Genomic DNA, 27,318 nt, shown 5'->3' on the forward strand with positions numbered 1-27,318 from the left:
CCGTGATCCCCCCGAGCAAGTGTGCAGCGCTGGCTCGCCCGCTCCTCGCTGCCTCCAGTTACATCCCTGGCAGGAGCCCGCGGCTCTCGGCTTCGCTTTCCAGGGTTATTTTTGGCCGGGGCCGCCGCATGCGGATGGCAGCGAGGCGGCGAGGCGCCGGCGGGGCCCCCGGTGGGGCGGGCGGGGAAGGGGCGGCGCACACCCCGCGCCCGCCCCGGCTCCCCCGCGACGCCGGGCGCCTGCCGGGGGCCGCCGGGGGCCGAGCCAGCCCGGCCCCGCCCGGGGAACGCCTCTGGGCTCCCCACGGCCGGCTCTGCAGCCTGCGCCAGGGCCGCCGCTCCCCAGCGGGGCCACATCGGGCAGGCGGCAGCCGCCATGGAGCGGACCCCCATCCCCGTGCTCACCGTGCAGACGGCGCCCTACGAGGACCAGCGCCCGACGGGCGGAGGGGGCCTGCGGCGGCCCACGGCGCTCTTCGAGAGCCAGCGCAACTACCTGCCCAACTTCGTGCAGAGCCTCCTCTCGTCCGTCGACCTCCGCGACCGGCAGGGCTGCACCATGGTGGTGGGCAGCGACGGCAGGTACTTCAGCAAGACGGCCATCGAGATCGTCGTTCAGATGGCCGCGGCCAACGGGGTAAGCTGTCCCCTCAGGCTTCCCGCCCTCCCTCGGCCGCCCCCGCTCCCCTCCCTGGCAGCAGCGCCCGCGCTCTGCCCGCTCCAGCGGGAAGCACGGGGCAGAACCTTCTAAAGTCGTCACCCGGACGGCGCTCAAGCCACAGACGGAGCCCGGAGGGACCCGGGTGCGGCTGTGTTTCGGCGCTGTCCGCACCAGGTGCCCGAGCCAGCCCCGCACGTGCCCCCGCCTGCGTCCCCTGGGCTGCGCCGCCGCGCCTTGGCGAGGTGCTGGCTCCGTCGGGCTGTGACGGCGGGGATGGTGGTAACCCCTGCAGACTGCCAGCCGTGCCTGCTGTTTTTACGCCTTGTTTTAGGAGGAGGAAGGCATGGGAGCGCTCACTCTGCAGGAGAAGATGTAGCAGAGTTAAAAATAAGTACGCAGGAAACAAAGCATCAGACAAGCATCTGCTGCTCAGATAAATAATTCTATTAAATAAAATAAAATAAAAATAATTTTTAAAATAATTCAACGAAAATGGTGCTGTTGAAGGAGGAGGAGTTCAGAATCTTACCCACACCTTAGGGGAAATAATAGTTATTTTCTGTGGGTCACTTGCAAACAAATTGCAAAATGCAGGAAGACAGCAGTGGCAACAACCGCTGGTCAGATGGGATACAAATTTTTCTTGTGCAGTTTTGAAAGTAGGAAGGAACTCAGGAAGAAAAAGTAATTCTTTTTCTAGATTCATGCACATTCATGTGTATGTACAGGAGGCTGGAAACACCAGATAATGCAGGCTTGAAGTTCCTGCTTCGAACCAGAGTTGAAACTGCTATCTCCGTTATGATGCCTAGACTGTTCCTCTTGATTTGGCAAAAGGAGTGATAAAATTTCATAGGGTTTTTTCCTGTAGGGAATTTTTTTCAAAAGCTCAGTACTTTAAAGGCAGTCCTTTCGAGAGATCTTTCAATTTTGAAATGAATCTCTATATGTGTTCCAATTTTTCCTCCTGGTTTGTTGTCATATACAAGATCAGTCAGTCTTGTATGAATAATGAGTATTTAAAACTCACTTCTGAAACATGTTCTCAACATGCTGATAATATCAAGCAGATGCTGAGCGATGCCTGAGATTTCAGAGACCGTGTTACATACTGTCTACCTAGTGCAAAATCACTGTTCATGTAGGGACTTGGTAGAGGCCAGAGTTTATGTGGCCCAGGGTGTGGGAGGGCTCTGTGGGGGACACTGGTGAAAGTGGGGGCAGTGGCAAGACTAGCAAAGTGGTTCCATCTGCAGTGGCAGGGAAGGGAGTGTGCAGGGAGTGAGTGTAGGGCAGAGGAAGTGGGCTGGTGTGTGGGGAGTTTAAAGGAAGATGGGACAGAACACGGAGGAGTGCTGCTCCCTAGCCACATTGCTCTTGTAGCTCAGTGGAGATAGTCTCACTGATGGAATTGTACCTGTTTACCAGGTGGGATAAAGTGCAGCAACAGCTAAAGCAAGAGACCAGCAGCAAGAGCTGCCCTACAGAGGCCGAGGTCCTTGCATGCTCTTAGGAGCTACAAGAAAGGGTTACAGTGCACGGTGACCACGAGAACTGAGGGGCTGAATAAATTTGGGATTTAGAAGATCAGGGGCTTCTCAGACAGGTTATGCTGACTAATTTTTCCTGTCAGCCTGCCTCCTTCCTACTGCTTCTGTCACATTCCGCATCTCGATGGAATAGCTTTCTGACCTCAGGAGATTTCCAGTTTGAGATGATTCCTTGCTGTAATATTGCTTTCCCCTTTCTTAAGTTACTGCAAGTTTCTTAGAAACACAGTTTCTCCCTAGTGCTTTCTGAAGCTAATCCCCAAAGTTTTCTGCTCAAAATTTTCAGAAATACCTGAATTCATGTATGATAATCTTGCTAATCACACAGTCCTCAGAAATTCAGCAGCCCAGCTAGTAGGGACCTATTGAGAGGGTGTCCCATTTCCATTTTCATGGAAACAGAATGCTCTGTTTCTTCTCTTAAGATCTTCACCATGCTCACCCTCACCTCTGTTTCTCTCAAGCACGACATAAATGCATAAGTTTCACATTTACTTAGTTAGTACTATTTGTATGTTTTTTTGGCTATTAAAATACACCTTCTGGGAAAATATCTAAATCAACTTGATAGCATTGTTTAGGGATGTGATATGTAAGTAGGGGGAGAGGAGGAGAAGACTCACGAGAGCAAGGATCTGTCCCTTTGGATGAGGTTAATATAATGAGAAAGCATGTAGCTAGTATCACAGGGAAAGAAGTGAACTGATGTAGGCTGCGTCAGATGAAACGTGGGGAAGGCTTGAAAGTTGCCTTGAAAATGTTCAGCTGCCCTGAGTGCCAGCAGTGCTGATAAACTGAACTTTAATCTCCTTCCTGGAAGACACATACCGAGAGTCATGGCTAGTTGTGCTGGCTGAGTACAAAAATAAAAGGGATTTTCTATTATCATCTGTAAATGGATTGCCCTTTAGAGTTGCTAGGTTCCTCTTGTTCTAACTTGGTGACTCATCCCACATTCCCCCTGTGCTAACAGCCTAGCACGGTTGGCATAGGCTCCAGTACAAGGAATGAGATGAGGTCCCCTGCTCAAGTCAGCTGCCAGTGCTTGGCCTGCCTTCTACTCATCCTCGGTGCTGCTGGCTCATGTCCTCCAGCTCGGGGCTGCAGGTACACACACCACAGCTGCAGCCTGCACAGCCTTCCCGTGGTGGCAGCAGCTACAGGCTGGCCCATGCTCTGCAGCTGCAAGCAGCATATGCTCCACCAGCTCCTTCTGTTGAGAGCTGAGGTGGCTGACCAGGGCTACCCTTCAGTGGGGCACACAGCTGGGATGGTAGCAAACACGTTTGGGTAAGGGGCTGCATGTCATTGGAAGGTGGGGGAGCGAGAGGAAGGCCAGAAAGAGGTCCCATACCATTCTGGGTTGCAATAAGCAGTTTTACAAAATGGAGTGGTAGTATCACCTGTGCCATGCCAGTTGTAGTGTCTGTGAACCTTAATGTCTGATTCACAGAATTCACAGATTCACAGAAAGTTCCTCTAGGAATTAGATGCAAATATTCCATTAGACTCACCAACTGGATGGGGTGCCTCATTTTTGATGGAAAGTTTAGGATATGTTTAAATGAGAAGCTGTTATTTGTGGGTCTCGGTGGTAGATCAGAAGGCACTGATTCATCTTACACTGAATATGGAAAGTTATGACAACATGCTAGAGTGACTGCAGAGTATTTCTAGTAATGCTGTAGAAGTTTGAGATGGCAGAGAGTTGAGTCTTCTGGTTGTCTCCTATGTAATACCATACTGGTTTTATTTTCCATGGCCTTTCATGCAAATCTTCCCTTCTTCCCTGGGTCTGTGTGATATTTATTTGCTTCTACACTGTGTGTGTGTTCAATCATCTTTAGGGTACTATAGTAAAACATAGGAAGACACAGCCCCAAGTTGTTAGGGATGTAATCTGGTTGCTTCATGTTCTTTCAAGTATAATTGACTGAGGCATGTGAGAGATTACTGGGAAAAATAATTTTAAAAAGCATTAAGTGACTCCATGGTAATCAGCTGAATAGCCTGAAAAAGCACAGCTGCAAGCAGTAATACTGCATAAAAGTGTTCTTGTAAAGTACTTTTCAGGGTACTTTATTCTTTCAGCTGTGGCTGTTTGCTGAGGATCTTTGTTTCTGCTGTTGTTACTAAAAGTACAGTGACAAAATAGAACATGGCATAGAGACACAGTGTTATAAGAGATGTTACGTACTTGTGATCTTGTAGCCATGCAAGTTCTTGAATTCCAGGGATAATCTTTCCATGCTATGAAATTGTCCCAAGATTTTCAGAAGGATATTACTGAAACTTTAATTGTGAGTCAGCACATGGGTACAGTTTGTTTACTGTTTTAGTGCGGATTGTGAGAAGTCAGTAAAAACAGATATTAATTAAATTAATTTAAAAAATAATTAAATGCTAGTTTAGTGTTTGATTCAAAATGAAGAGATTCTGCATCAAGAGAAGACAATCCTTGTGCATTCCTGCCACCAAAATGAAAAAAGCAAAGGAAGATGGATAGCACAGTTACAACTCTAAGGTAGGCACTTTCTTCAGGGAGTTTTGTAGAAGCACTGATGACCTTAATATGAGGTGAAACTTTTCAGTAGTCACTGCAAATAAAATACCAATGTATTACTTATGTAATTTGATTTGTAGGGACCTTAATTTAGAATACTAAATATTGCAATATTTCTATAGTACAGAAATTAGTATAATAAATAATATTATTTATATTTATAAAGTAGTATAGAAATACTAGCCTCGTGACAAGTGCTTAAGGTAAATCAAATTACTCATATTTGTATTAATACTTGGCATCCAGAAAAATGGGAAAACTGGTTTGTGCAACGTCTGCTGAATGGGAAGAAATTAAATATGGTGAAGAGACAGTCCTAAGTAATTTGTAAATTCTGAATAATTTAAGTATTCTACTAACTTTAAAAAATACAGTGTTGTGCATGAAGACAAAAACTTAAAACTCACTACTTTAGGTTTAGGAATACTGAAAATACTGAAAGCCTGCATGCAAGTGTAAATACATTTGTACTTGAGCATCTCCATATGGATTCAGAGTGGTTGTTCTCGAGTATTTTGTAAAATGTTATCGCTGTCATACTTCTTTTGTTTACCCATACACAATACTGTTTTACGAGCTGGCACCCATTTCTGACAGCTGTATTTGGAAGATTGAGTCATTGTTCTAGCTTTTTGCATGCTTCATAGTTTAAAAAAAGGGAGGGACAATATTCAAAACAAATAATTACAAGGTTTTTTAAAATCATATTTTTCTTTCCATGGTAATTTTTTGTTTGTTTCTTCCATGATAATCTTTTGTTTGTAGCTCTCCTGTTTACTAGCAACATATCATAGGCTTCCGAATTATCTTCAAAAACTCTGAAAAGAGAAGCAGATAGACAAACAATCATTCTTTCTTCAGAGCTTCAGGTAGAATCTCAGATTGAAGAGTGCATTTTCTTCACATTTTTTAAAATTCAAAAGCAGATCCTGTGATTCTTAGTGAAAGAGAAATGGCTAGACATAGTTTGTGATTGGTGAGAATTACCAAAAAAGTAACTTGTGGTAGAAGTTGATAATTCCTTTGTAATCTTAATTTTTAAAATTCAAATAGTTCACAGTAGTTCAAAAACAGGTTAATTAAATAATCTCCTAATCCTTTGCTCTTCTGAAATTATTTGGACCCACACTTCTAAGTAACCATTAGGGTCTTCTTGTGAGAGCCCAGAAGAAGGTCATACATATATGAAGGAGCAACTCTTTGTGGACAGGAGCCAGGTAGTGACACCTCCTGTGCTATTGCTTTGCCACACAGACTGTGGAGCTATCAAATCTCCTTCAAACTAGAGAATGAAATCTGAAGTTCAGTTCCCAGTCTGTTTTCAGATAAGAAGTGAGAGGGATTTGGTGTTCTGCCTCCCCTAACTGACCTGCCCCTCCCCTACTGCTCAGTAGTGGTGGTGCTGATGGGGGTTTATTTGATTTTTTTTTTAATTTTATTTTTTTAATATAGATGGTTTTAAGAATTTCCAGGCTTTGACGATATCTTTCTAAGCTCCATATGCAGCTGCCTCAGTTCTCATCTGTGACACATAACCTCCTTTTCTCCCCTTGGTTTTCTGCGTCTTCCTTTTGTGTTCCCCAGAAACTGGAACTCTCTTGTATTTCTTTGTAAATGCATTTCTTGTTGGCTCCTAAATTATTTATATTAAGATGAAACTGTAGTATCTGCGTAGGGGATGAAGGCATGGTTTTGAAATTGGAACCTTGCAGTGGAACTGCACATAATACCAAGCACATTGAGTCAGTGTTTAATAACACCGCCTGAAAGGGTTTTTTTTATTTTAAGAATGGTGGGAACTTCCCCTTCTCAGCTGTGTCCTGAGAAACACACCCTGTAGTTTGGAATAGCCAAGGAGTCACTGATAGCTGAAGGAGGAGCAGTGCTTTCTATGGGGCAGGACATCCAAGGCTGTCTCGGCAATGGAAGTGTAACTACAAGAGACTGCAGACCTAATGTGGAGTGATACTCGTGGTTACACTGAAAGGCTGCTCTGTGAAAGTCAATTCTCTTTCTACTCTCTTTCTGTTAAAGTCCCAGCCCTGCAAATACATCCAGAGTCAACCCTAAACTATACTAATACCTGAGAGGATTTGCTGTTTTGTGGGGTTACCTGCCAAATTTTGGTAGCAGGATGATACCCTAGTGTTATGCTTGGGAGCTTTGAAAATCCTTGTCATTGCTGTGCTCTTGCTTTACTGTCATACCCAAGCCACTGGGGCTAAATGCCAGGTTATGGTGTTTTTTGTCAGTGCTCTCTGCAAGAGAGTATGTTTCATACCAAGATTTCACCATTTCTGTCCTGTACATATATGCCTAATGTGTGTGTGTTTATATACAAATTTTCAAAAATTAGTACTATACAGAGTGCTTTGGCTTGTTGTTTCCATGTAGATTGGCAGATTGGTTATTGGACAGAATGGGATCTTATCCACACCTGCTGTTTCGTGTATCATCCGAAAGATCAAAGCTGCTGGTGGAATTATTCTAACAGCTAGCCACAGTCCTGGGGGACCTGGAGGAGAATTTGGAGTCAAGTTTGAAGTTGCCAATGGAGGTATTTTTTTTTTTAAAGACACTACAACATTGCATCTTGGTATGCTGGAAATGGTTTATGAGGATAATTAGCTGTCTGTAACTATGTGTTTTTCATTTGCTTTGCTAAAACTGTGAAGAACATAGACATCTCTTTTTCTTTCAATAATATAAGTGTATTTGTGTACATGGGTCTGAAAAATAAGCTTTAAATGTTCATTGAGGCCCTTGGGGTAGCTGTAAGATTTCTATAAACAACAGACTTGCCATCTGATTTTTATAGTCCTTTATGTAGCCATCCAGATTACCGTAACAGTTCTGATCCTTTTATAAAGATGCCTATGAGGGAGCTGTGTTTTTCTCATACTCCTGTGTTGCTTGTCTTGGCATTTATTTTAAAGCTGTAAGCAGTATACTTATAGCTTTAAAATAAAGTAATAAATAATAAAATAAAAAGACTTATTGTCTTGCATGGAAAAAAACACTTCCTATGTTTACCCAGGAATTAACTGGTCTTATCCAGGTAGAGAGTTTTACCATTTTACCACTGCAATTCCACCATTGAATAAGGGAATTTTTGTATATAGCTTAAGTCTTGTTTTCCAAAATTGACAGCTAACACATGTAGGTATGTTATAGGTTCTATATATTTTACATTATAGATCTGTGTACACAGAACATTATGTGATGGTTGCTGACACCTTGTATACCTCACACATGTAGAGTGCTTTCCATCTGAAAAAAATGAAGTGAAAGTGTTATAAAATGTTTCCTTCCCCATTTTGAAGGTGGGAGAACTTGAGATGGGGTGCTTTCTCCCTTCTCTCTTGTGTAATTGAAAAATGGGCATGGTTAAATGAGTGATTTTATAAACAGAATAGACTTGAATCCCAGAGAGAATAAAGGGACTGTGTAAGGTCAGCCAGTAAGAAAGCCAGGGTCATAGCACACATATACCAGAGCCAAACTGTTAGATACATTAGCACTCTATAAACTTTAAAACACCACATGCATCTAAAATCTGCTTGATAAATGGGTAACAGTTGGTGTGGTGCAGCCTGTCTAGGATGCTTTGCCCTTTTAACGAGAATTCAGAAAGGCATTAAGCTTTATATATGAAATACTACTCAAACACAGGTCACAAGGTTTAATTATTTATGTTAGTCAGCAGGGCAATGAAGAAAAGTAGCTGGTTTAAGTTCCAGCTGAGAAAATGTGGGTCAAGTATTAGGCAAGGTGCTTGAGCTAATACAGTGTTTAGGCACCCCAACCTTCCTAGGGAAGGTTATTGTTACTCTACATGCTTGCTCAGTCTATTTTGCAGATCCAGATCAAGCTGAAGTGGCTTGTTTCTGTAGCTGTAGAAGAGATTGTAGAGTGGCTCTGTGAGATCTCCTTAGCTGGAAATGTCAGTAGACAGCATATCCATGTATCAAGAAAGATCTATAGCTAATGGTGTCCTCACGCTTTGGATGGGTTTGGATTAGATGAGTAAGAGGTAATTTTGTAGGCTAAATGATGAGTTAAGTAGCTGTTTTTTATTGTATTGATTTGGACCATCTGGTACACTGCATCTGAGATGGAAGACACCAACTTACATGGCAATGCATTGCATATAGCAGAATTGGTAGAGGAATGGAAAGTTCACACTGAAAAAGCCTTCAAAGACATTTTGGATGAGGAGAGAGAACAACAAAGGGAATTAAAAAAATAATTTTTAGAGTAGAAGTGTAGCTTTAATATCAGCTGCGCAGAGTCAGATAAGCCAGAAAGGACTTGCTGCAATTCACACTCAATTGCAACTCAGGCTCAACCTTTGCACCACATATGGTGTAGTTAATCTAGTAATTTTCGCATCAGGCCTGCAACTTTTATTTAATTGAGAGTAAATCTTTGAAAACTAAGCCCATTTTTCAGGCTTTAGCAATGAAACTAGCTCACAAGTAAGATGTGTTTTCTGTTTCTGAATGACATAAACAATCAAGATTGTAATTGCTAATTGTTGAGCAATTAAGGTGTTCTGAATTCTAAGAAAGATAAATTTCATTCAGGTAGCGGAGGGAAGCTGTAATGTAGCACCACTGTCAATGTGGTAAGATTTCTGAAAATGGTATTTTTTTCTAATGAAATAATGTGAAGCACCAAGCTATCTGATCTTCACAGGTGTACATTTGCAGAAAGCCCTGTGAAACACCAGAACCTGCTGCTGAAGAACAGGCTTTCCTTTAATAGCTGTGTTGAGATTCCATGCAAATTGAAAAAAGGTAGTCTTTGAGCAAAAAGCCCAAACAAATATGACTGTGATTACCTCATCTGTCCTGCTCCTGGATAATAATTGATTAAAATACTCTATGTGAATCAAAATGTTGTGAGTAATGCAGTGTATTTCCATATTTTATTTTTTTGAAGAATGTTTTAAACCTGTGTTGTAATGAAAGAACAGACCTTATTTACCACAGTACTTTGTTTTTATTTATTCCATAGTAACTCAGATATATTCAGAAAAATGTAGCACTCATTTTTAAAATAGGAAGTCTTTGTTTAAAAGAAATGACCCACCAAATTATTTTCTGTTACAGGACCTGCTCCAGACATAGTTTCAGAAAAAATCTATCAAATCAGCAAAACCTTGGAGGAATATGCCATTTGTCCTGATCTCAGAGTTGATTTATCACGCCTAGGAAGACAAGAATTCGATCTGGAGAACAAGTTCAAACCTTTCCGAGGTATCAGTGTGTACTTACGCTAAATCCATTAAGTCTAAATATTTGTATTGCAGAAGAATTATAACAAGTAATTATATAAGCAGGACTTCAGTTCTTCAAGATGCTTTACCAAAAGTTATCAAAATACAAGGTGTTATAGAATCAGAATGTTTTGTGGTGGAAAGTACCTTCAGGATCATCTTGTTCCAACCCTGCTGTCATGGTCAGGGAGACCTTTCATTAGACGAGGTTGCTCAGAGCCCCATCCAGCCTGGCCTTGAACACTTCCATGGATGGGATATCCCCAGCTTTTCTGGGCAACCTGTTCAAGTACCTCAGCACCCTAACCATAAAGAATTTTTTTCCTAAAATCTAATCTAAATCTCTTCGTTCAGTTTAAAACCCTTCCTCCTTATCATAACCCTATTTGCCTGTTTTGAAATTCTTTTTATAAGAATTTCCTTATACTGAAAGATAGCTATAAGGCTCTTTTGAGCCTTCTCCATGCTGAACTATGCCAGATCTCTCAGCCTGTCCTCACAGGAGAGGTTTTCCATCCTTCTGGTCATCTTTGTGGCACTACCTTGGGCCTGCTCCAACAGGTCCATGTCTTTTTGGTACTGAGAACATGAGAGCTGATGCAGCCCTGCAGTGGGGTCTCAGCAGAGCAGAGCAGAGGGGCAGAATCCCCTCCCTTGCCCCGCTGCCTACGCTGCTCTAGATGCATCCCAGGACACGTTTGTCTCTCTGGTCTGTGGGTCATGCCTTTTCATTCCCAATAACCCCCAAGTCCTTCTCTGCAGGACTGCTCTCAATGAGTTCTTTACCCACTTTGTACCTGGGTCTGGAACTGCCCTAACCCAGGTGCAGCACTTTGTGCTTGGAGTTGTTGAACTTCATGAGATTCTTATAGATCCACTGCTCAAGCTTGTCCAGGTCCCTCTGGATGGCATCCCTTCCTTCTGTTGTGTCAGTTGCGCTGCTCAGCTTTGTTATCTGCAGACCTCCTGAGGGAGCACTCAATGTCACTGTTGATGTCATTCATAAAGATACTAACGGGCACTGACTGGTCTGAAGACAGTCCCAAGAAGGTCCCAAGACAGACCCCTGGGGGAACCCACTCCTCACTGGCCTCCACCTGAGCACAGAATCATTGACCGCAACACTCTTTCTGTGTACATCCAGCAAAGTCCTTTTCCGCTGAGTAGTCCATCCATCAGATCCGTGTCTCTCCAATCAGATAACATGTCATGCATACAGTGTCAAAGACATTAGGTAAGGCTAGGTGAATGGCACTGGTCTGTCATATATCATCTGAAAAATCAAAGCAGCTGCTGGAATGATTCTAACAGCTAGACACCATCCCAGAAAACCTGGAGGAGAGACTGCAGTGAAGTTTGAGGTTTCCAGTGGAGGTGGGGTTTGGTTTTTTTGAAATAAAGCAATAGGTCTCATCAAGAGACTCTCCATGTCAGGTGCCCTGTAGTAGACCCCCAACCACAAATGTTGATCTGCTTCTTGATTTTCACAACAGGGTCTCAGTCTGTTCATGGCTGTTATCAAGCTCTTCACAATCTGACTTTTCCTTAATATTAAGCACAGCACCCCCACCCCTCCTATCTGTCTGAAAAAAACAGCCTGTCTCTTCTGAAAAGCCCCCAGCTACAGTGCTCCAGTCATGTAACTCATCCCACCATGTTTCTGTGACAGCAGTTAGGTCATAGTTTTCTAACTGCACCATGGTTTCTAACTACTTTTGCATCTGTCCAGTGCTGTGTCCATTTATAGATAAGTGTTATATTTGTTTTGCACTTTAGGAGTCTGGGTTACAGACTTTTAAGTGCATCAGACCTCATCTTTCAGCCAAGTATCTTTGCCAAATTTATGCTTGCTAGTAGTTAAACATCAAACACAAAACTTTTTGGTGTAGGAATGGCTTGCTTATTGAAGTCTAATTGACAAAAGATTAAGTGAGACTCTCAGTTTATTAATTTTTGCTCACACTTTCTGAAAAGTTGTGGGATTTGTACATCCAGTGACTCCAAATGTAAAGGGATTGCTTAAGCACATGTTTAATTTTAGGCATAGTGAATACTTTTATGCTTACAATTGATTTAAAATTATCTTACACAGCTGTTTTCTGGAAGAAGTCAAAAACAAATTAAGGAGTCCTGACATGTATTTCAAACTTTATGTATATTTCATATATTTCAAATACTCTAAAACTCTGTGGCCTCAAGAACTTTTCCGCATTCCTAATGTCCTAGAATTAAAGTGATTTTGTTTTCCACCCAAACTTCACATTTTGACATAATTTAAATTTTGAGAAATAAAATTTTTCTTTTAAAAATGTTCTTAAATTTTTATTTCACTGGAGTGTTTTATTTTACTGCAAATAAGATGTTTGGCTTTTTTAGGCAAACAAAAAGCAAAGAGAATTCAACTCCAGGACCACTCTGGAATCAGAGAATTGGTACAGTATTAAATTCTCATCTTCAAACAGTTTAAACCCTCCAAATAGTATTTTTTAAATGAAAATTAGGTACTCCTCCCCCCAGATATGTATAAAAGTGCATACAAGTAGCTGCAGTTTTTCTGTATTTTAAAAAAACTACAACAAAAAATAATTTCCAATCACATCTTCCAAGAATACATCAACCTGAGACAGTAGAGCTACCCTACTGAAGCAATGCAGTTGGCTTATAAATGCATGAATAAATACAGTTTACACAGATTTGAGTGCAGATTGAAGGTGCAGAAAGAATGAAAATAATATAAAAAGTAATTTAAGATACTATCCAATGTTTTTGAAACTTCTATTTTTTCTTCGGTTGTATGAACTAGCTCCTGTGAACCAGAGCTACAGAGGTGTTGGAACAACTGAGGTTGTATTTTCAGGACTTAAAATAATTTTTAAGCTTTAATCCTTCATGTGCTTTATCTTCACATGTGTGAGCGGCTCCACCAGAGTTGCTGCATTTGTTCATATGTGTAAAGCTCAGGGCCTACTAAAATGCTGTTAGGAGCAGAGCATAGAGAATATGAAATAATATAATCTTGGTTAGTGTTTAAAACTTTCAGCATATACCATAGAATTGACTCTTTCTTAAGTAGGTTTTATGGGTTGTTTTTCAGTCTTGAGAACCCTTTTTTGTTTCTTCAAACATATTGTCACAATCTATTCTCCGTGTTCTTCTCAGGCTCAAAAAAGTCTGTATCATTTTCATGTTACTCTAAAGAAGAGCATTAGTGTGAGATCAGTGTTTCTGAGCAAAATTGGATGAGAGTCTAAGTGTGATTTACTTATATTTACAATATAGATACAATCTAATACAATATAGGTTAAAATATTTACAATTTACCTTATAAGTAAGATATTTCAAGATACTTACTTAACTAGATGAAAAGACATTTGTATAACATATGCTTTTTAATTTAATCAGAAAAAGTAATTCATTGCAAGATGACTGAGAAGCATGGCTTCTGACAGTTGTTTGGTTACTGCTTTCATTATGACAGACTTATTTTCATTAATTCATTTTTGTTTAATGTTTTACATCCAAAAGAACTGGAAAAATTGTAGTGCTCTGCTTTTGTGAATTTAAATTTCAAGTTATCAAGACCTTAGCAAAAAAGAGATGTATATCTGAGCCCAACTTTCGTAAATCAATGAGCTCTACAATTCAAAAGTATAGTTTATTGTCCATCTACAGCAACCTGAATACAGGTCCTCCTGGTGCCAAAATTTAGAATAGGTTGTATGTCTCTCCTGAAGGAATGATGCAGATAGACAATGTTGTCAGATAAAAGAATAGAATCTCTGGTGTCAGAATTGTTGTGAATATCTTTTTCCTCTGAGAATAAACCTATTTAGCTTGCAAAGTTTTTCAGTGGTTTAGTGAATGATCTATAGTTTACTTTGATGTAACATACAATCATTAATGCCTTCAATGAAACAGAAGCTGTCAACTTACATTATCTCTGCAGTCTTTTGGCAGGCAAAACTGCTGATCTTTTCAAGGCTTAAAGCTTGATAGTAGCCACACTGAAGGCAGAGGGAGCCTTAGACTTTTCTGCTGTGTACTTCTAAGCAAAGCCATGCCATATAGGCATTGTGTGCTCTGACTTCAGTTCAGCTGTGTGGAAGAGAGCTGGAAGAAATAACTTTGCTTGGGTGAACTGTAGTCACTTTTTTTTTTCTGTGTGATTTTTCTAGTGGAAATTGTGGATTCTGTGGAAATCTACCTCAATCTCCTTCGAAGTATTTTTGACTTCAATGCCATCAGAAATTTGCTGACTGGACCCAATCAGATTAAAATAAGGATTGATGCCATGAATGGAGGTAGGAACTTGAGTGTATTGGGAGAAAACTAGGTACACTGAAATAGCTTCCCAAAAAATGTTGTACACTGCAATGGTTTCCAAATAACAATATATAAATGTTGGACTTTTATGTAGTAGAAGTTAAGGCTAGTAAGAAAGGATTTGAACCTTATACTACCAACAAAGGCAATTTTAACGATGGGTTAGATTTCTTACTAGGCAAAGAGGTTTTATCTTACTTGATAAATAAGTAAATACATAGGTTTCCAATAAAAGTTTTCTTTCTGCATTTGGAAGCAAGCAGGATGAGGTAATCTTGCCATGACAGGGTGATGAGGTATATTACAGTGTCCAGTGACCAAGAATGTTACAAGGCAGTCTCTACTAAGAGGAAATGATAAATGGTATAAAACTAGTTAAGTCTGAATATATAAATTAAAGAGTTAGCTGAGACCTCTGTCTCACTAATGTTAAAAGTGAACAGATTTCATAGTACTGTGGACAAGCTGAAAGTGTCATGGAAGACTGCAAGGGGATCAGTGGTGTGCTGATACTAAAAAAAATATAAGCTGTATCACTTGGAGAAACATAGACCAGGATAAGATCTATTTTAGGCTACATTATGAATATATAAATAAGGATTTTTGCAGATGAGTGGAAGGGTTGGAGTGCAAGTAAGACTGTTCAACATTATCTTACAGAAAACAGATTAAATCCAGCAAACCAGGTTTCATTCTTTAATGGGATTACAAAAACAGACCCATAAAAGGAGCTAGATAGACTTAGAAAACTTCTGTAAAGCATTTTACCTCGTACAGTGTGATAATTGCTGTTTGAAGTACCATGGTGAGTTCACAGTCAGTGTGAACATACAGTTCACTGTGGCCAAGGATTATAGTCTGTATCCAAGCAGGGCTCTTCATCCAGCCCAGTTTTGCTAGGCTGTGTCAAAAGGGCAGATGGTGTCCTTGAGCAGTGCAGAGGGAGCAGTGAGGAAGGCACTGCCTTTTGCCATCTACTGTACTGGAGAGAATATTACTGAAATACTTAGGAGCTCTTATGTTCAGGTCTGTTACTGACCGTTAAGAATTTTTTACATGTTGTCAAAAACGTGCATAGTCTGTCGTAGGGTTAAAAAAACTGATGCATCACAAACATTTTAAAGGACTTAGTTTGTTTACTTTATTTGCAAGGTGGCAGAATTGGCTTCATGACCATGCATTTTGGTGGAAAGATGGATATCTATAATTTAAAGCACATGTAGATTAAGTGTATACAAATGGAATGTATTTTTATGGCTGTACACACTGGTGCTGGTAACACTGGCAGAAGAAAGAGTAATTTGACAGGAGTCCAATTTAGATAAGAACCTGAATCATGGTATATTTTACAGTATTAGCACCTACATTTTCAGGAAGTTTCTCTCACACAGTTTTACCTCAGGTCTCAGCTGCTCCAATTAGCAAGATTTGGAAGTAAGAAAGGGAAGGAGATAGCAGTTACTCATGCATGTTTTACCTCTGAGTGACCTGTTCACACCTGCATGAGGGATGCAGAGTGCTCAGGTAGTGACCGTTCAGTCACCAAATACATGTAATAATTACGGTATATAACAGCATAGGGTTTTAGTTGGTCATATCTTTAACAAAATAAAGAAGTATTTTGGAGTTAGTTTTGAGAAAATTTTAATTTATTCTCTGCATGGTAGCAACTAAAATGTAGTAAAATCCTTGGGTGGACAAATCTATTGCAATTTTCATATGAATTGGAATCTAAAGGTAGGTGTATTTCTTGTATGTATTCACCTACTGTTTACTTTCCTTGCTACTACATGTTATTTAGACACATAGAATAGCATTTTATTTATATTCTAGTGAGAAAAACTCCTTTATGTGTATGATAATTTCTTTACTTAATAATGGTAAAAAAAACCTCAGAAATCTTTCACCATTGTCATTTTCATGTTGAATTGATTATTTTCATACTGATTAATTATTTACTTTGAGGACAGTCGCATACTCCTCTGTGAAATAATAGTTTTGGGGGTTGTTGCAAGGACAGATGTATAGAATTGCTGAAAGTATGTTTTGTATGCAATGTCCACAGTGCTGTGAAAAATTTGAATGTCAAGCATACGCTTTTGTGATTGCATGGCAGATTTCTGTTTTCACAGTTATGGGACCCTATGTGAGAAGAATCTTGTGTGATGAATTGGGAGCTCCTGCAAATTCTGCCATCAACTGTATTCCTCTGGAGGATTTTGGTGGACAGCCTCCTGATCCAAATTTAACATATGCAACTGCCTTGCTGGAGGCTATGAAAGGTGGCGAGTATGGATTTGGAGCTGCTTTTGATGCTGATGGAGTAAGTATTTATATCTGTCTTGAGGTTCCACATTAATTGTTGTTTTGTCTGGGGTCAGATATGTGACGTGTAATATAATTTATCTGCTTTTCAGTAACCCATTGAAGCTGAAAGTGGTATTACTTTCAGATACAGATGGTAACATTTGCAACCCATAAATCAGACACATATGTTGTAACTTTTCTCTGCAGATGACTGCAAATCAAGCAGAATTTGAAGTCAGGATGAGAATTACTTAAATATGGGGCTGGTTATGTCTTGTGCTGGTGTAACACTTTTTTCCCTGACAGCGGAGGACAGCGTATATATAATACAGACTTGTCACAGTAAACAATAACAACATTAAGTCCTTTTTTGGTTAGCATCATGAATTAAGGGATTTTTAGCTAAATAAAGCCCTGAATCATAATCTCTGTTTATTTTAAAGTTTTAATGTCATATTATCAGCATAATAAAAAACTATGTATTACAAAAGAACTTTCTCCCCTGGCAAGGTGGGAGAAAGATTAAAAGGTTCTGAAGAACAAAAGCTGTTTTCTATTCTCAGTAAACACAAAACACACTCCTACTCCCATCACAGTGCGTGTCATTGGCAAAAAAGATTCTCCTACACAAGCATTCTCTTGGCAGAGCTACTGAAGTGACATGTAGGAGGCAGAAGCTATAATCTGATCTGGAGCTTTGATTTGCAAGGCAGGAGGGAGTGATGGTGTGATAGTGAAATTATAAACCTTCCAGGGTTTGATGCCAGTAAATTTTTCTGCCCACAAAGGGATGTGAGTAACCCAAAACCTGTCCTTTTTCTCTCTACCTCCACTTGATCTACGAAAAGAAATTAGGTGTCCTCAATACATGGAATTTAGGATGCTATTTTAAATTTCTTTTCTTCTCCAGGACCGCTACATGATCCTTGGCCAAAATGGTTTCTTTGTTAATGCATCAGATTCACTGGCTATAATTGCTGCCAATCTATCTTGCATTCCATACTTCTGTCAGATGGGTGTCCGAGGATTTGGCAGAAGCATGCCTACCAGCACAGCTCTGGACAAGTAAGATGGAATATTTATTTGTATCACCTTGGTCATTATATTAATTAGCTCTACTTTTTATTACATGGCAATTCCAAAATTGAAGTCTTTTGATAACTGCTTCTGATTTCCCAATCTTTATGTGCTTTATTTTTCAAACTGTTTTTGACAAGATTTTGGTTTTACATCGACTAATTTTTCTCATTTTTATTTGCATTAAAAGAATTTATTTCAGTCTGGAAAAAAGTAAATTGGTAAATCTCATGTACAGATATTTGACCATATTTTTCCAAAACCTTTATTCTTTTTATTAGTAAATAATGGTTTACAGCCTAATCTGGCAGCCCTTTTAATGAAAGTCATGGAAGTTTTAAAAAGATAAAGTAATAATTCAGTACTAAACAAGTATTCAAAAGATCAGAACCCTTCCCAAACTGATGAAATGTGAGCATTTTGTGTTAGCAGCTGAATTTTTAACAAATTTCATCCAGGCCTAAATTTTCTGTAAATATCAAGACAAGGTGATTACATATTATTGCATTAATATATTCTGTTCGTTGGCTAAATCAGTTGTGTCTCAATGTTCTTCTGGCTGCATAGCTTTACTATGACAAGAGTGATCTGCTGCTCCCCTTAAATGTGTATCATCAGGAAACAGTAATTATAAAGTGAAATGTAGGTTGTGTGGAAAGGTTGGTTGCTGTATTTACAGTTGGCCTATTCGGGAAGTTTTGAAACGTTACTAAATTCAGAGATTGCAGCTCCCTCTAATGATTGACAGTGTCTTTGGAAATATATTCCTTACTTGTGGGTAGATAGTTTAGTTTAAAAAATACTGTTAGGTCTTGTTTGATGTGTTTTGTTTATTCTGTTCAGCAGTCCAAAAATCTCATTATTTTTATACTGAAATACGATATAAAATGAGTAGAGTTAATTTTGTATATAAACACCATATCTGCATTTCTATAAGTACTGAAGAAACAATAGCATTTAAATATGTTTTTCTCTCTTCTTTTCATAAAGTTTGATAAGTGTGTCGGAAAGCATGAGCTCAAGTCCCCTTCAATAACACTGTGACTGTTTGAATTATATTCTTTGCGATGTTTACTTGACCTTCTGGCGCAAAGATCATCTCATGCTGGTTACTGCCTTATTTAGTTTTGTGGAGCTGAGCCTGATTATTAAATAAAACTGAGCAACTGATAATGATGGAAGGGTATAGGTATTTTCCCTTCCATTCTTACAGACATTTATTGTTATGATGTTTTCGGTCTGTATCCAGGACACTTGATTTATTTCTTTTTTATTTTGTTTTGTAGTTCTCCTTGTTTTCTTCAAGACTTATGAGTTACATGTTGTCATGTAATTCAGTGTAGATCATGCAGTTTGCACACAGATTGTGTGTTTCCGAACACCCTGCCATGGGCAGGGATATCTTCCACTAGTTGTGCAACTTGGGTAATGAGGCTGGAGTACTGTGGCTGGTAAGGATTGAGGTAAAACTGCCACTGAGTTCCTCAGCCTTCTTCTTGTCCTCTCTAACCGGTCTCTTGTTTCTTTCTGGGGAGTCCACAATTTTCCTAGTCTTCCTTTTATCACCAATGTACTTACAAAAACTATTCTTGCTGCTTTTGTCATGCCTGGCCAGATTTAATTCTATCAGGGCTTTAGCTTTCCTAGCCTTATCCCCAGCTGCTTGGACAATTCATCTGTATTCCTCACAGGCAACCTCACCAGTACCAGTTCTACCCTCTCTGGACTTTCTTCTTGTGTTTAAGTTTGTCTAGAAACAACTTGTTCATTCATAGGCTCCCTGGTATTTTTACATTCCTTCTTCTTTGTTGGGATGCCTCTCTGTCAAGCTTGTAGGACGTGATGCTTGAATGTTACCCAGCTTTCTTGGGCCCGTCTTTCCTCCTGGGCTTTGTCCCATGGCACTCTATTGAGCAGATCCTTGAAGAGACCAAAGCCTGCTCTCCTGAAGTCCAGGGTAGTGAGCTTGCTGTGTGCTCTCCTCACAGCCCTGAGGATCTTGCATTTTGACATTTCATGGTTACTGCACATCACATTCCACACCAGCCCCTCACTGTGGTGAGATCAAGGTTCTACTTAGGATGTCTTCTTCTTAGCTCCTCTGTCACTTGTAGAAAAAGAATTTCATCCATGCTCTCCAGGAACTTCCTTGGTTGCAAGTGCCCCACTGTATTGTCCCTTCAACAGATACCAGGGTGATTGAAAGCCCCCATGAGCACCAGGGCTTATGAATGTGAGGCTGCTCCTGTCTGTTTGTAGAGGGCTTTATACATTTGGTCTTCATGGTCAGGTGGCGTGTGGCAGACCATCACTGTAATGCCTCCTGTCACTGCTCTCCTTTTAATCCTGGCCCATAAACTCTGTGTAGCTCTTTATGTGTCCCTGACTGGTGTGTGTGGGCTGACTGCATGGATTAGAATGCTGTTAAGAAGTATCATAGACACCTTCCTTGGAAGTTCACTGAGCTTTGGCCTGCTTCTGAACCTCAGTAATAACAGTGGCTTCCTCTGGGAGAACTGGATCAATTCCTGTCCTCTGTCTTCTGAGGTCACAGAAGTCTTTCCTGAAGTCTGTGCTAGACAGTGAATAAAAACCACCTCTTTTTATGGTGTGTCCATATTGCGTGGCCACAGTTTAGCCTAAATAATTAAACTGGAGCTTTTCCTTAGCTCTGTTGAAGAAAAACAAATATGACAACAACTTAAGGATTTAGAAAATCTGTTCCTTTTTCACTTGTGTGCATTGTGTGTTGCTTAAGACTTTTTCAAAGGGCATTGTTAAACTTAAAAAAGAAGGAAGCAATAATCCAAAGGACCCTAAGTGTTGCTTAGGAATATGGTATTAGCAAATGGAGCAGTGAATTACAAGAGAATTCACTCAAAATATTAAACAAGTGTTACATGTGTTTGCTTGAAGTGACTGCTGAAATACACTAGTACGTACTGTAGGGAGAGGATAACACTTCACAGGAAACATCTGGTTTAATATGCTCCAACATCAACAGGATTGTGGCAGTACGTCTCCAGACTTCAATTCTCTGGCAATATGTACCTTTAGGCTGGTGTTCCTTTTGTTTTGGGGAATGTGAACCTGTGTTCCCTGTTCAAAAATCTATTCTTGTTTCATATCCTTGTATTCTGATTTATCTGATGCCTGCATAACAGGAAAGGAAATTAAATACTGAGATGTTAGCTAACAGTGCACAAAATGAGAATCACAAGGGTGAATAAAAACTGTTTCTGTAGAAAATACAAAGTTGGGTGTGTGTATAAAATAGAAGTCAAGATGGCACTGAAGAAAAGGGCTACTGAGAGGATACTACTGTTACTCGCATCATGTGAAAGCCAGGTTCTTTCAACAGCATGGAGGTGCTGTATTTATAGTTAGCCTGGGCAAAGCTAAGCACGATATTGTGCTGTACCCTGCCACTTTACATCTGGGAGTCTATCTCTTAATGCAACTTTGACGTATTAGTGTTCTGTCTGCTAATTGTCTGTTTATTGTCTGGTCATCTAGAGATGCTTTTAAGGGGGGCTGCAGTGACATTGAGGGTTCTGGCTTGTTTAAAGAAATGTCCTGCTGTCGTGAAAGGCAGAGATACTATGAGCTCTAACCAGTCTGCCTCGGTTGCAGGAAGGAAGCTTCCTCTGGCAGCAACAAACGTTGTGGTTTAGAGTGTGGTCCATTTTGTCTGAAGGACATCAAGAAGCTTTGCTTATGTCATACAAACATTTCGGTTGGAAAATACCAATAAGATCATAAAGTCAAATCCTTCCTTCCTTCCTTCCTTCCTTCCTTCCTTCCTTCCTTCCTTCCTTCCTTCCTTCCTTCCTTCCTTCCTTCCTTCCTTCCTTCCTTCCTTCCTTCCTTCCTTCCTTCCTTCCTTCCTTCCTTCCTTCCTTCCTTCCTTCCGCCACTTCCTTCCTTCCTTCCGCCACTTCCTTCCGCCACTTCCTTCCGCCACTTCCTTCCGCCACTTCCTTCCGCCACTTCCTTCCGCCACTTCCTTCCGCCACTTCCTTCCGCCACTTCCTTCCGCCACTTCCTTCCGCCACTTCCTTCCGCCACTTCCTTCCGCCACTTCCTTCCTTCCTTCCTTCCGCCACTTCCTTCCGCCACTTCCTTCCGCCACTTCCTTCCGCCACTTCCTTCCGCCACTTCCTTCCGCCACTTCCTTCCGCCACTTCCTTCCGCCACTTCCTTCCGCCACTTCCTTCCGCCACTTCCTTCCGCCACTTCCTTCCTTCCTTCCGCCACTTCCTTCCGCCACTTCCTTCCTTCCTTCCGCCACTTCCTTCCGCCACTTCCTTCCGCCACTTCCTTCCTTCCTTCCGCCACTTCCTTCCGCCACTTCCTTCCGCCACTTCCTTCCGCCACTTCCTTCCGCCACTTCCTTCCGCCACTTCCTTCCGCCACTTCCTTCCTTCCTTCCGCCACTTCCTTCCGCCACTTCCTTCCGCCACTTCCTTCCGCCACTTCCTTCCGCCACTTCCTTCCGCCACTTCCTTCCGCCACTTCCTTCCGCCACTTCCTTCCTTCCGCCACTTCCTTCCTTCCTTACTTCCTTCCTTCCGCCACTTCCTTCCTTCCGCCACTTACTTCCGCCACTTCCTTTCGCCACTTCCTTCCGCCACTTCCTTCCGCCACTTCCTTCCGCCACTTCCTTCCTTCCTTCCGCCACTTCCTTCCGCCACTTCCGCCACTTCCTTCCTTCCGCCACTTCCTTCCTTCCGCCACTTCCTTCCGCCACTTCCTTCCTTCCGCCACTTCCTTCCTTCCGCCACTTCCTTCCTTCCGCCACTTCCTTCCTTCCCCCACTTCCTTCCTTCCTTCCGCCACTTCCTTCCTTCCGCCACTTCCTTCCTTCCGCCACTTCCTTCCTTCCGCCACTTCCTTCCACCACTTCCTTCCGCCACTTCCTTCCGCCACTTCCTTCCGCCACTTCCTTCCTTCCGCCACTTCCTTCCTTCCGCCACTTCCTTCCTTCCGCCACTTCCTTCCTTCCGCCACTTCCTTCCTTCCTTCCGCCACTTCCTTCCGCCACTTCCTTCCGCCACTTCCTTCCTTCCTTCCGCCACTTCCTTCCGCCACTTCCTTCCTTCCTTCCTTCCGCCACTTCCTTCCGCCACTTCCTTCCGCCACTTCCTTCCGCCACTTCCTTCCTTCCGCCACTTCCTTCCGCCACTTCCTTCCTTCCGCCACTTCCTTCCGCCACTTCCTTCCTTCCGCCACTTCCTTCCGCCACTTCCTTCCGCCACTTCCTTCCTTCCTTCCTTCCGCCACTTCCTTCCGCCACTTCCTTCCGCCACTTCCTTCCGCCACTTCCTTCCGCCACTTCCTTCCTTCCGCCACTTCCTTCCGCCACTTCCTTCCGCCACTTCCTTCCTTCCTTCCGCCACTTCCTTCCGCCACTTCCTTCCGCCACTTCCTTCCGCCACTTCCTTCCTTCCGCCACTTCCTTCCTTCCTTCCGCCACTTCCTTCCTTCCTTCCGCCACTTCCTTCCGCCACTTCCTTCCTTCCTTCCGCCACTTCCTTCCTTCCGCCACTTCCTTCCTTCCTTCCTTCCTTCCGCCACTTCCTTCCTTCCGCCACTTCCTTCCGCCACTTCCTTCCGCCACTTCCTTCCTTCCTTCCGCCACTTCCTTCCGCCACTTCCTTCCTTCCTTCCGCCACTTCCTTCCGCCACTTCCTTCCGCCACTTCCTTCCGCCACTTCCTTCCTTCTGCCACTTCCTTCCCCCACTTCCTTCCTTCCTGCCTTCCCTCCTGCCTTCCCCTGCCCTTTCATTTTCATCTATGTTTGTTCTCTTTCTTACCTTCCACATTCCAATGTTTTTCCCCTCTTCCTCTTATCCTTCCCATTCAGTGCCGCGCTTCTTATTCAAATATATACCTCAGGCCATTGAGAACAACACACCACATTACACTTGTCTTTGTCTTTATTTACTTGAATTCTTAGACAAAAAATCCGTGAGGGATTTGTATCTTTTCTTTACTTGTACGTTTTTTCTGTCTTGTTGGTCATCTGAAAAAGTATGTGCCAGAGGCAGGATAGGCATTGTGTTTCTTTTTCTCTACCTGAACACCTTCTACTATTGAGTTTAAGGGATTTTTTCAACATAAAGGCTTCTCCAAATCATAAATGTGTCTTTCTTCATAGTTCATACTGCATTCACTTTGTGACTTTGCTTTGTTCATGTTATGCCAGCCATGACCTTACTCTTTTTATCTTTCTTCAGCAGGATAATTCAGTCTCACTCGCTCTTATCTGAAATAGGCTCACTGTGAATTTTTAAGACAACTCTGTCAAACTGAGTCCATGTCACATATATGCAGTTTTTAAATTAGAGCAGAAGGACAATTTGTGTTATGGAATGCTGCAGAAGGACAGCTGTATAAAACCTTTATGAATGTAATTTAACATGTTTGAAATATAATGTAAAGTTGGGGACCACTGTGATGGGAAAGGTGTTAAGGATTTATAACTTCTAAAGTAACATTGCAATATTGAAAGTATTCATATAAATCCTCTGTATATTTGTATATACAGTAAAACAAAATATTTTTTTCTATATCATCTTTCAAATATGTTCTACAGGTAAATGTTTTATTTACACAGGTATGACACATTTGAGAAGACTTGTGGAAGAAAAACCAACTATCATTACAAGGCACTAATGTTCTTTCTTTAGCTGTGCCTCTTAGTTTTATTTCTACAATGTGCTTGTAATCTAGATACTATCCTTTTGTCCCTGAATGTTTTTTAAGCAGTGGAGGTGATTTATCATTGCAAATATTTTCAAAGATATCCTTAGGGAATTGTCTTGGTCTTCATGTTTTCTTTGATGCTGGATTTGTCATGACTATAGCATGTTTTCACCAGTGCAGGCTAGGATAATGAAACACTGGATAGTCAAGCATGTGGGTTTGCAACAGTCAAATATGCCACACTATAGTCATGACAGGCTACATTTTAAATGTATATGGGGTAAATGATTATTCTCAACACTTTACAGGACAACAGCCTTTGGATACTCAAGTGCTTTTTCAGTGATAGATAAGAATGGGCATACATCAATCTATTGCATGCTGTTGCTATTTACAGGAGAGAATTAATCTTGTGCTCTTCAGTGGCTGCTCATGAAGAAAAGAACAGAAAACATGTTGGTATCATGTCCTGTGAAATATCAGTAGAATATTGCTATTTTAATAATATTTGAGTATCAGTGTTGTCCTTTATGGATTAATGGCAAGAGAGGCTAAGCAATCCCATGGCTTTTTTCTTTTACTTGGCACACAATGTAGCTTTAGGGATTGAGAGGGATTCCCTGGCCAGGTCTGGGCCTGAAGGCAGGTGTTCCCTGTTGGGAATGGCAGGCTGCAGAGCAGCCTTACACAACACACAGCTCTAGCTCTTACACAAAGGTACTTAGATTCTGGCCTGTGTATGGAATGGACTGCTATAGCTGCTTGGCTTAAAATGAGCAGGTTCTTTGGTTGTGCAGTGTGAAGCGTGCAGGACTGAGCACATAAAGGTATACTGAAAGCTTTATTAATGTAGGAAGAAAAGATGAGTTGAAAACTCTGCTCTGTTTCCAGCTTAATCTTTGGCTGATAATGAAGTCAGTTTATCAACCAGAGTTAGAGAGATAGAAGATTTGGTGCTTGAAATAAATGTTTTGTAACCTTGATTAACTCCTGTTTAAAAGTATGTGTATTTGTACTTCTCACAAACAAACAGACTTTTGTCTAGACTTAGTGGGCCATATCTGAAAAACTACCTGAGGAAAAGAAACACTGCAAAATGCCTGGAGCAGGCCTTGCAGTGTGCAGGATTGATGGTGCATAACAGAAAGTTAAAGATGTCTTAGTATTGCATGTCTTATATCTCAAAAAGTATACAGGTACAAATAAACAGCAGGAATTCCAACAAATGTCCTTAGAAAAAGTCCAAAAGTGTTTTAATTAAAACAATCTGAGGAATTTTGCATCACATCAGTTACAGATGACTTTGTGACTACTTAAAGGTTAAAGGCTCCTTTTCTTTCATGGTCTTATGCAGTCTTACTGTGTGGTTCAACTTAGAAAGGCTCCCTGGTATATCAGCATGTCTGAACATGTTTTGCTCAGGCTGGAAAGCACAGCTGGTATTAACCCAAGAGCAACCTCTCCCATCAAAGGATTTTTTGTCAATGGGTGACCTTCATAGAGAATGCTTCCTGCTGATTTAAAAGAAAACTTTTCTGGCACAGAGTTTCAAAACAATGTGTTTTGTTTCTAGGGTGTATTAAAGTGTTGTCTTCTTTAGGTTGTTTAGAAATTCAGAGGACAGTAAATTGTTCTTTACATTCTGTGTTTTTTGAAGAAGATCACAATAAGACTGGGAGAGCCAGAGTACTTGAAATTATTTGAAGAAGTTTGAGAGTCCTGTTAGACTAGATTGTACTTTAAGTAATAGTCTCTTGAATTGTTATATTAATTTTGAGGGAGAAGAAACATTGTCTCATGTTTCCTTTTGTGGGGAAATGAAAGGGACCTAAAATCTTTCCAACATCAACAATTCTTTGATTCTGTAGTGTTATTAATGTCTTGTTTCTCACATGTAGTAACAGACTATACCTATGGCATATTATACGTCCTTCTTATTTTTGTATTTTTTCTATGAACAATATCATATACTTGTGAAACTGCTTTCTTCCTTTCCCTTCCCAAACAAGTCCTACAACCAAAAAGAGCACTTGCTAATTTTCAGTCTCTGAAATGTACAGAGCACTTTGCAGGAGAGAGAAAGGAAAACTAGTGTAAGCCAGGTAATCCAAATCTAAATGGCATCCTTAGGGAGCTGCTAGAATAAATCATGTCTAATCAGCCTAATTGCCTGGCTCATAAAATGATGGGGTTAAGATAGTAGATGTCATTTACTGTCGTTTTAACAAGGCTTTTGAAACTGTCCAGTGTTATTCTTGTATCCAACTCAGGATTTTTATGGTTTGAACAGGTGGAGACCTAGGTAGTTAAAAGTCTGGTTTGATGCTCGGACTCATGGACAATTAACTAATGTACTGGTAAAAAGTGGGGTACTGCAGGGTTCTGTGACCTATCCTGTTTAACATCTTTGTGAGTGGTCCTTAGGGGAAAATGGAGGACACTGAAGACCAGTTTGTAGATGATACTAAGTTGTGTGTGTGGTGCCTGTTGATGTGCTGGAGAGCAGAGCCAGCAGACATAGAATCATCAAGGTTGGAAAAGACTTACAAGATCATCCAGTTCAATTGCTCATCTGGCACTGCTGCTGTTGCCCCTAAATCACTAAACCAGATCCAGATACCTCTTGAACATATCCAGGGATAGTGACTCTACCACCTCCATGGGCGCCTATTTCAGTGCCTGACTACTACAACAGTGAAGATATTATTTTTCTAGTATCTAATCTGAATATTCCATATCTTAGTTTAAGGCCATTTCCTTTGTCTGCTCAAGAGACCAGCCCCCTCCAAATAACAACCTCTTTGCAGAGAAATTTTAAAGAGTGATTAGGCCTCCCCTGAGCCTCCTC

General features: G+C 41.1%; 1 protein-coding gene across 1 annotated transcript in view; it reads left to right on the top strand.

The window, feature by feature from the left end:
- The first annotated feature begins 297 nt into the window (after positions 1-297).
- Positions 298-27,318, top strand: part of PGM5 (phosphoglucomutase 5) — a 71,460-nt gene continuing 44,439 nt past the window's right edge. The window contains exons 1-6 of the mRNA XM_005522708.3: positions 298-636; positions 7,168-7,330; positions 9,888-10,034; positions 14,230-14,355; positions 16,510-16,700; positions 17,595-17,749. Of these exons, the coding sequence (XP_005522765.1) occupies positions 376-636; positions 7,168-7,330; positions 9,888-10,034; positions 14,230-14,355; positions 16,510-16,700; positions 17,595-17,749 (1,043 nt within the window). The 5' untranslated portion in view covers positions 298-375. The remainder of the gene's footprint in view (positions 637-7,167; positions 7,331-9,887; positions 10,035-14,229; positions 14,356-16,509; positions 16,701-17,594; positions 17,750-27,318) is intronic.

This window comes from Pseudopodoces humilis, chromosome 4 (assembly GCF_049639895.1).
Source record: "Pseudopodoces humilis isolate 2021_Gansu_Grassland_sample_001 chromosome 4, ASM4963989v1, whole genome shotgun sequence".
Lineage (NCBI taxonomy): Eukaryota > Metazoa > Chordata > Aves > Passeriformes > Paridae > Pseudopodoces > Pseudopodoces humilis.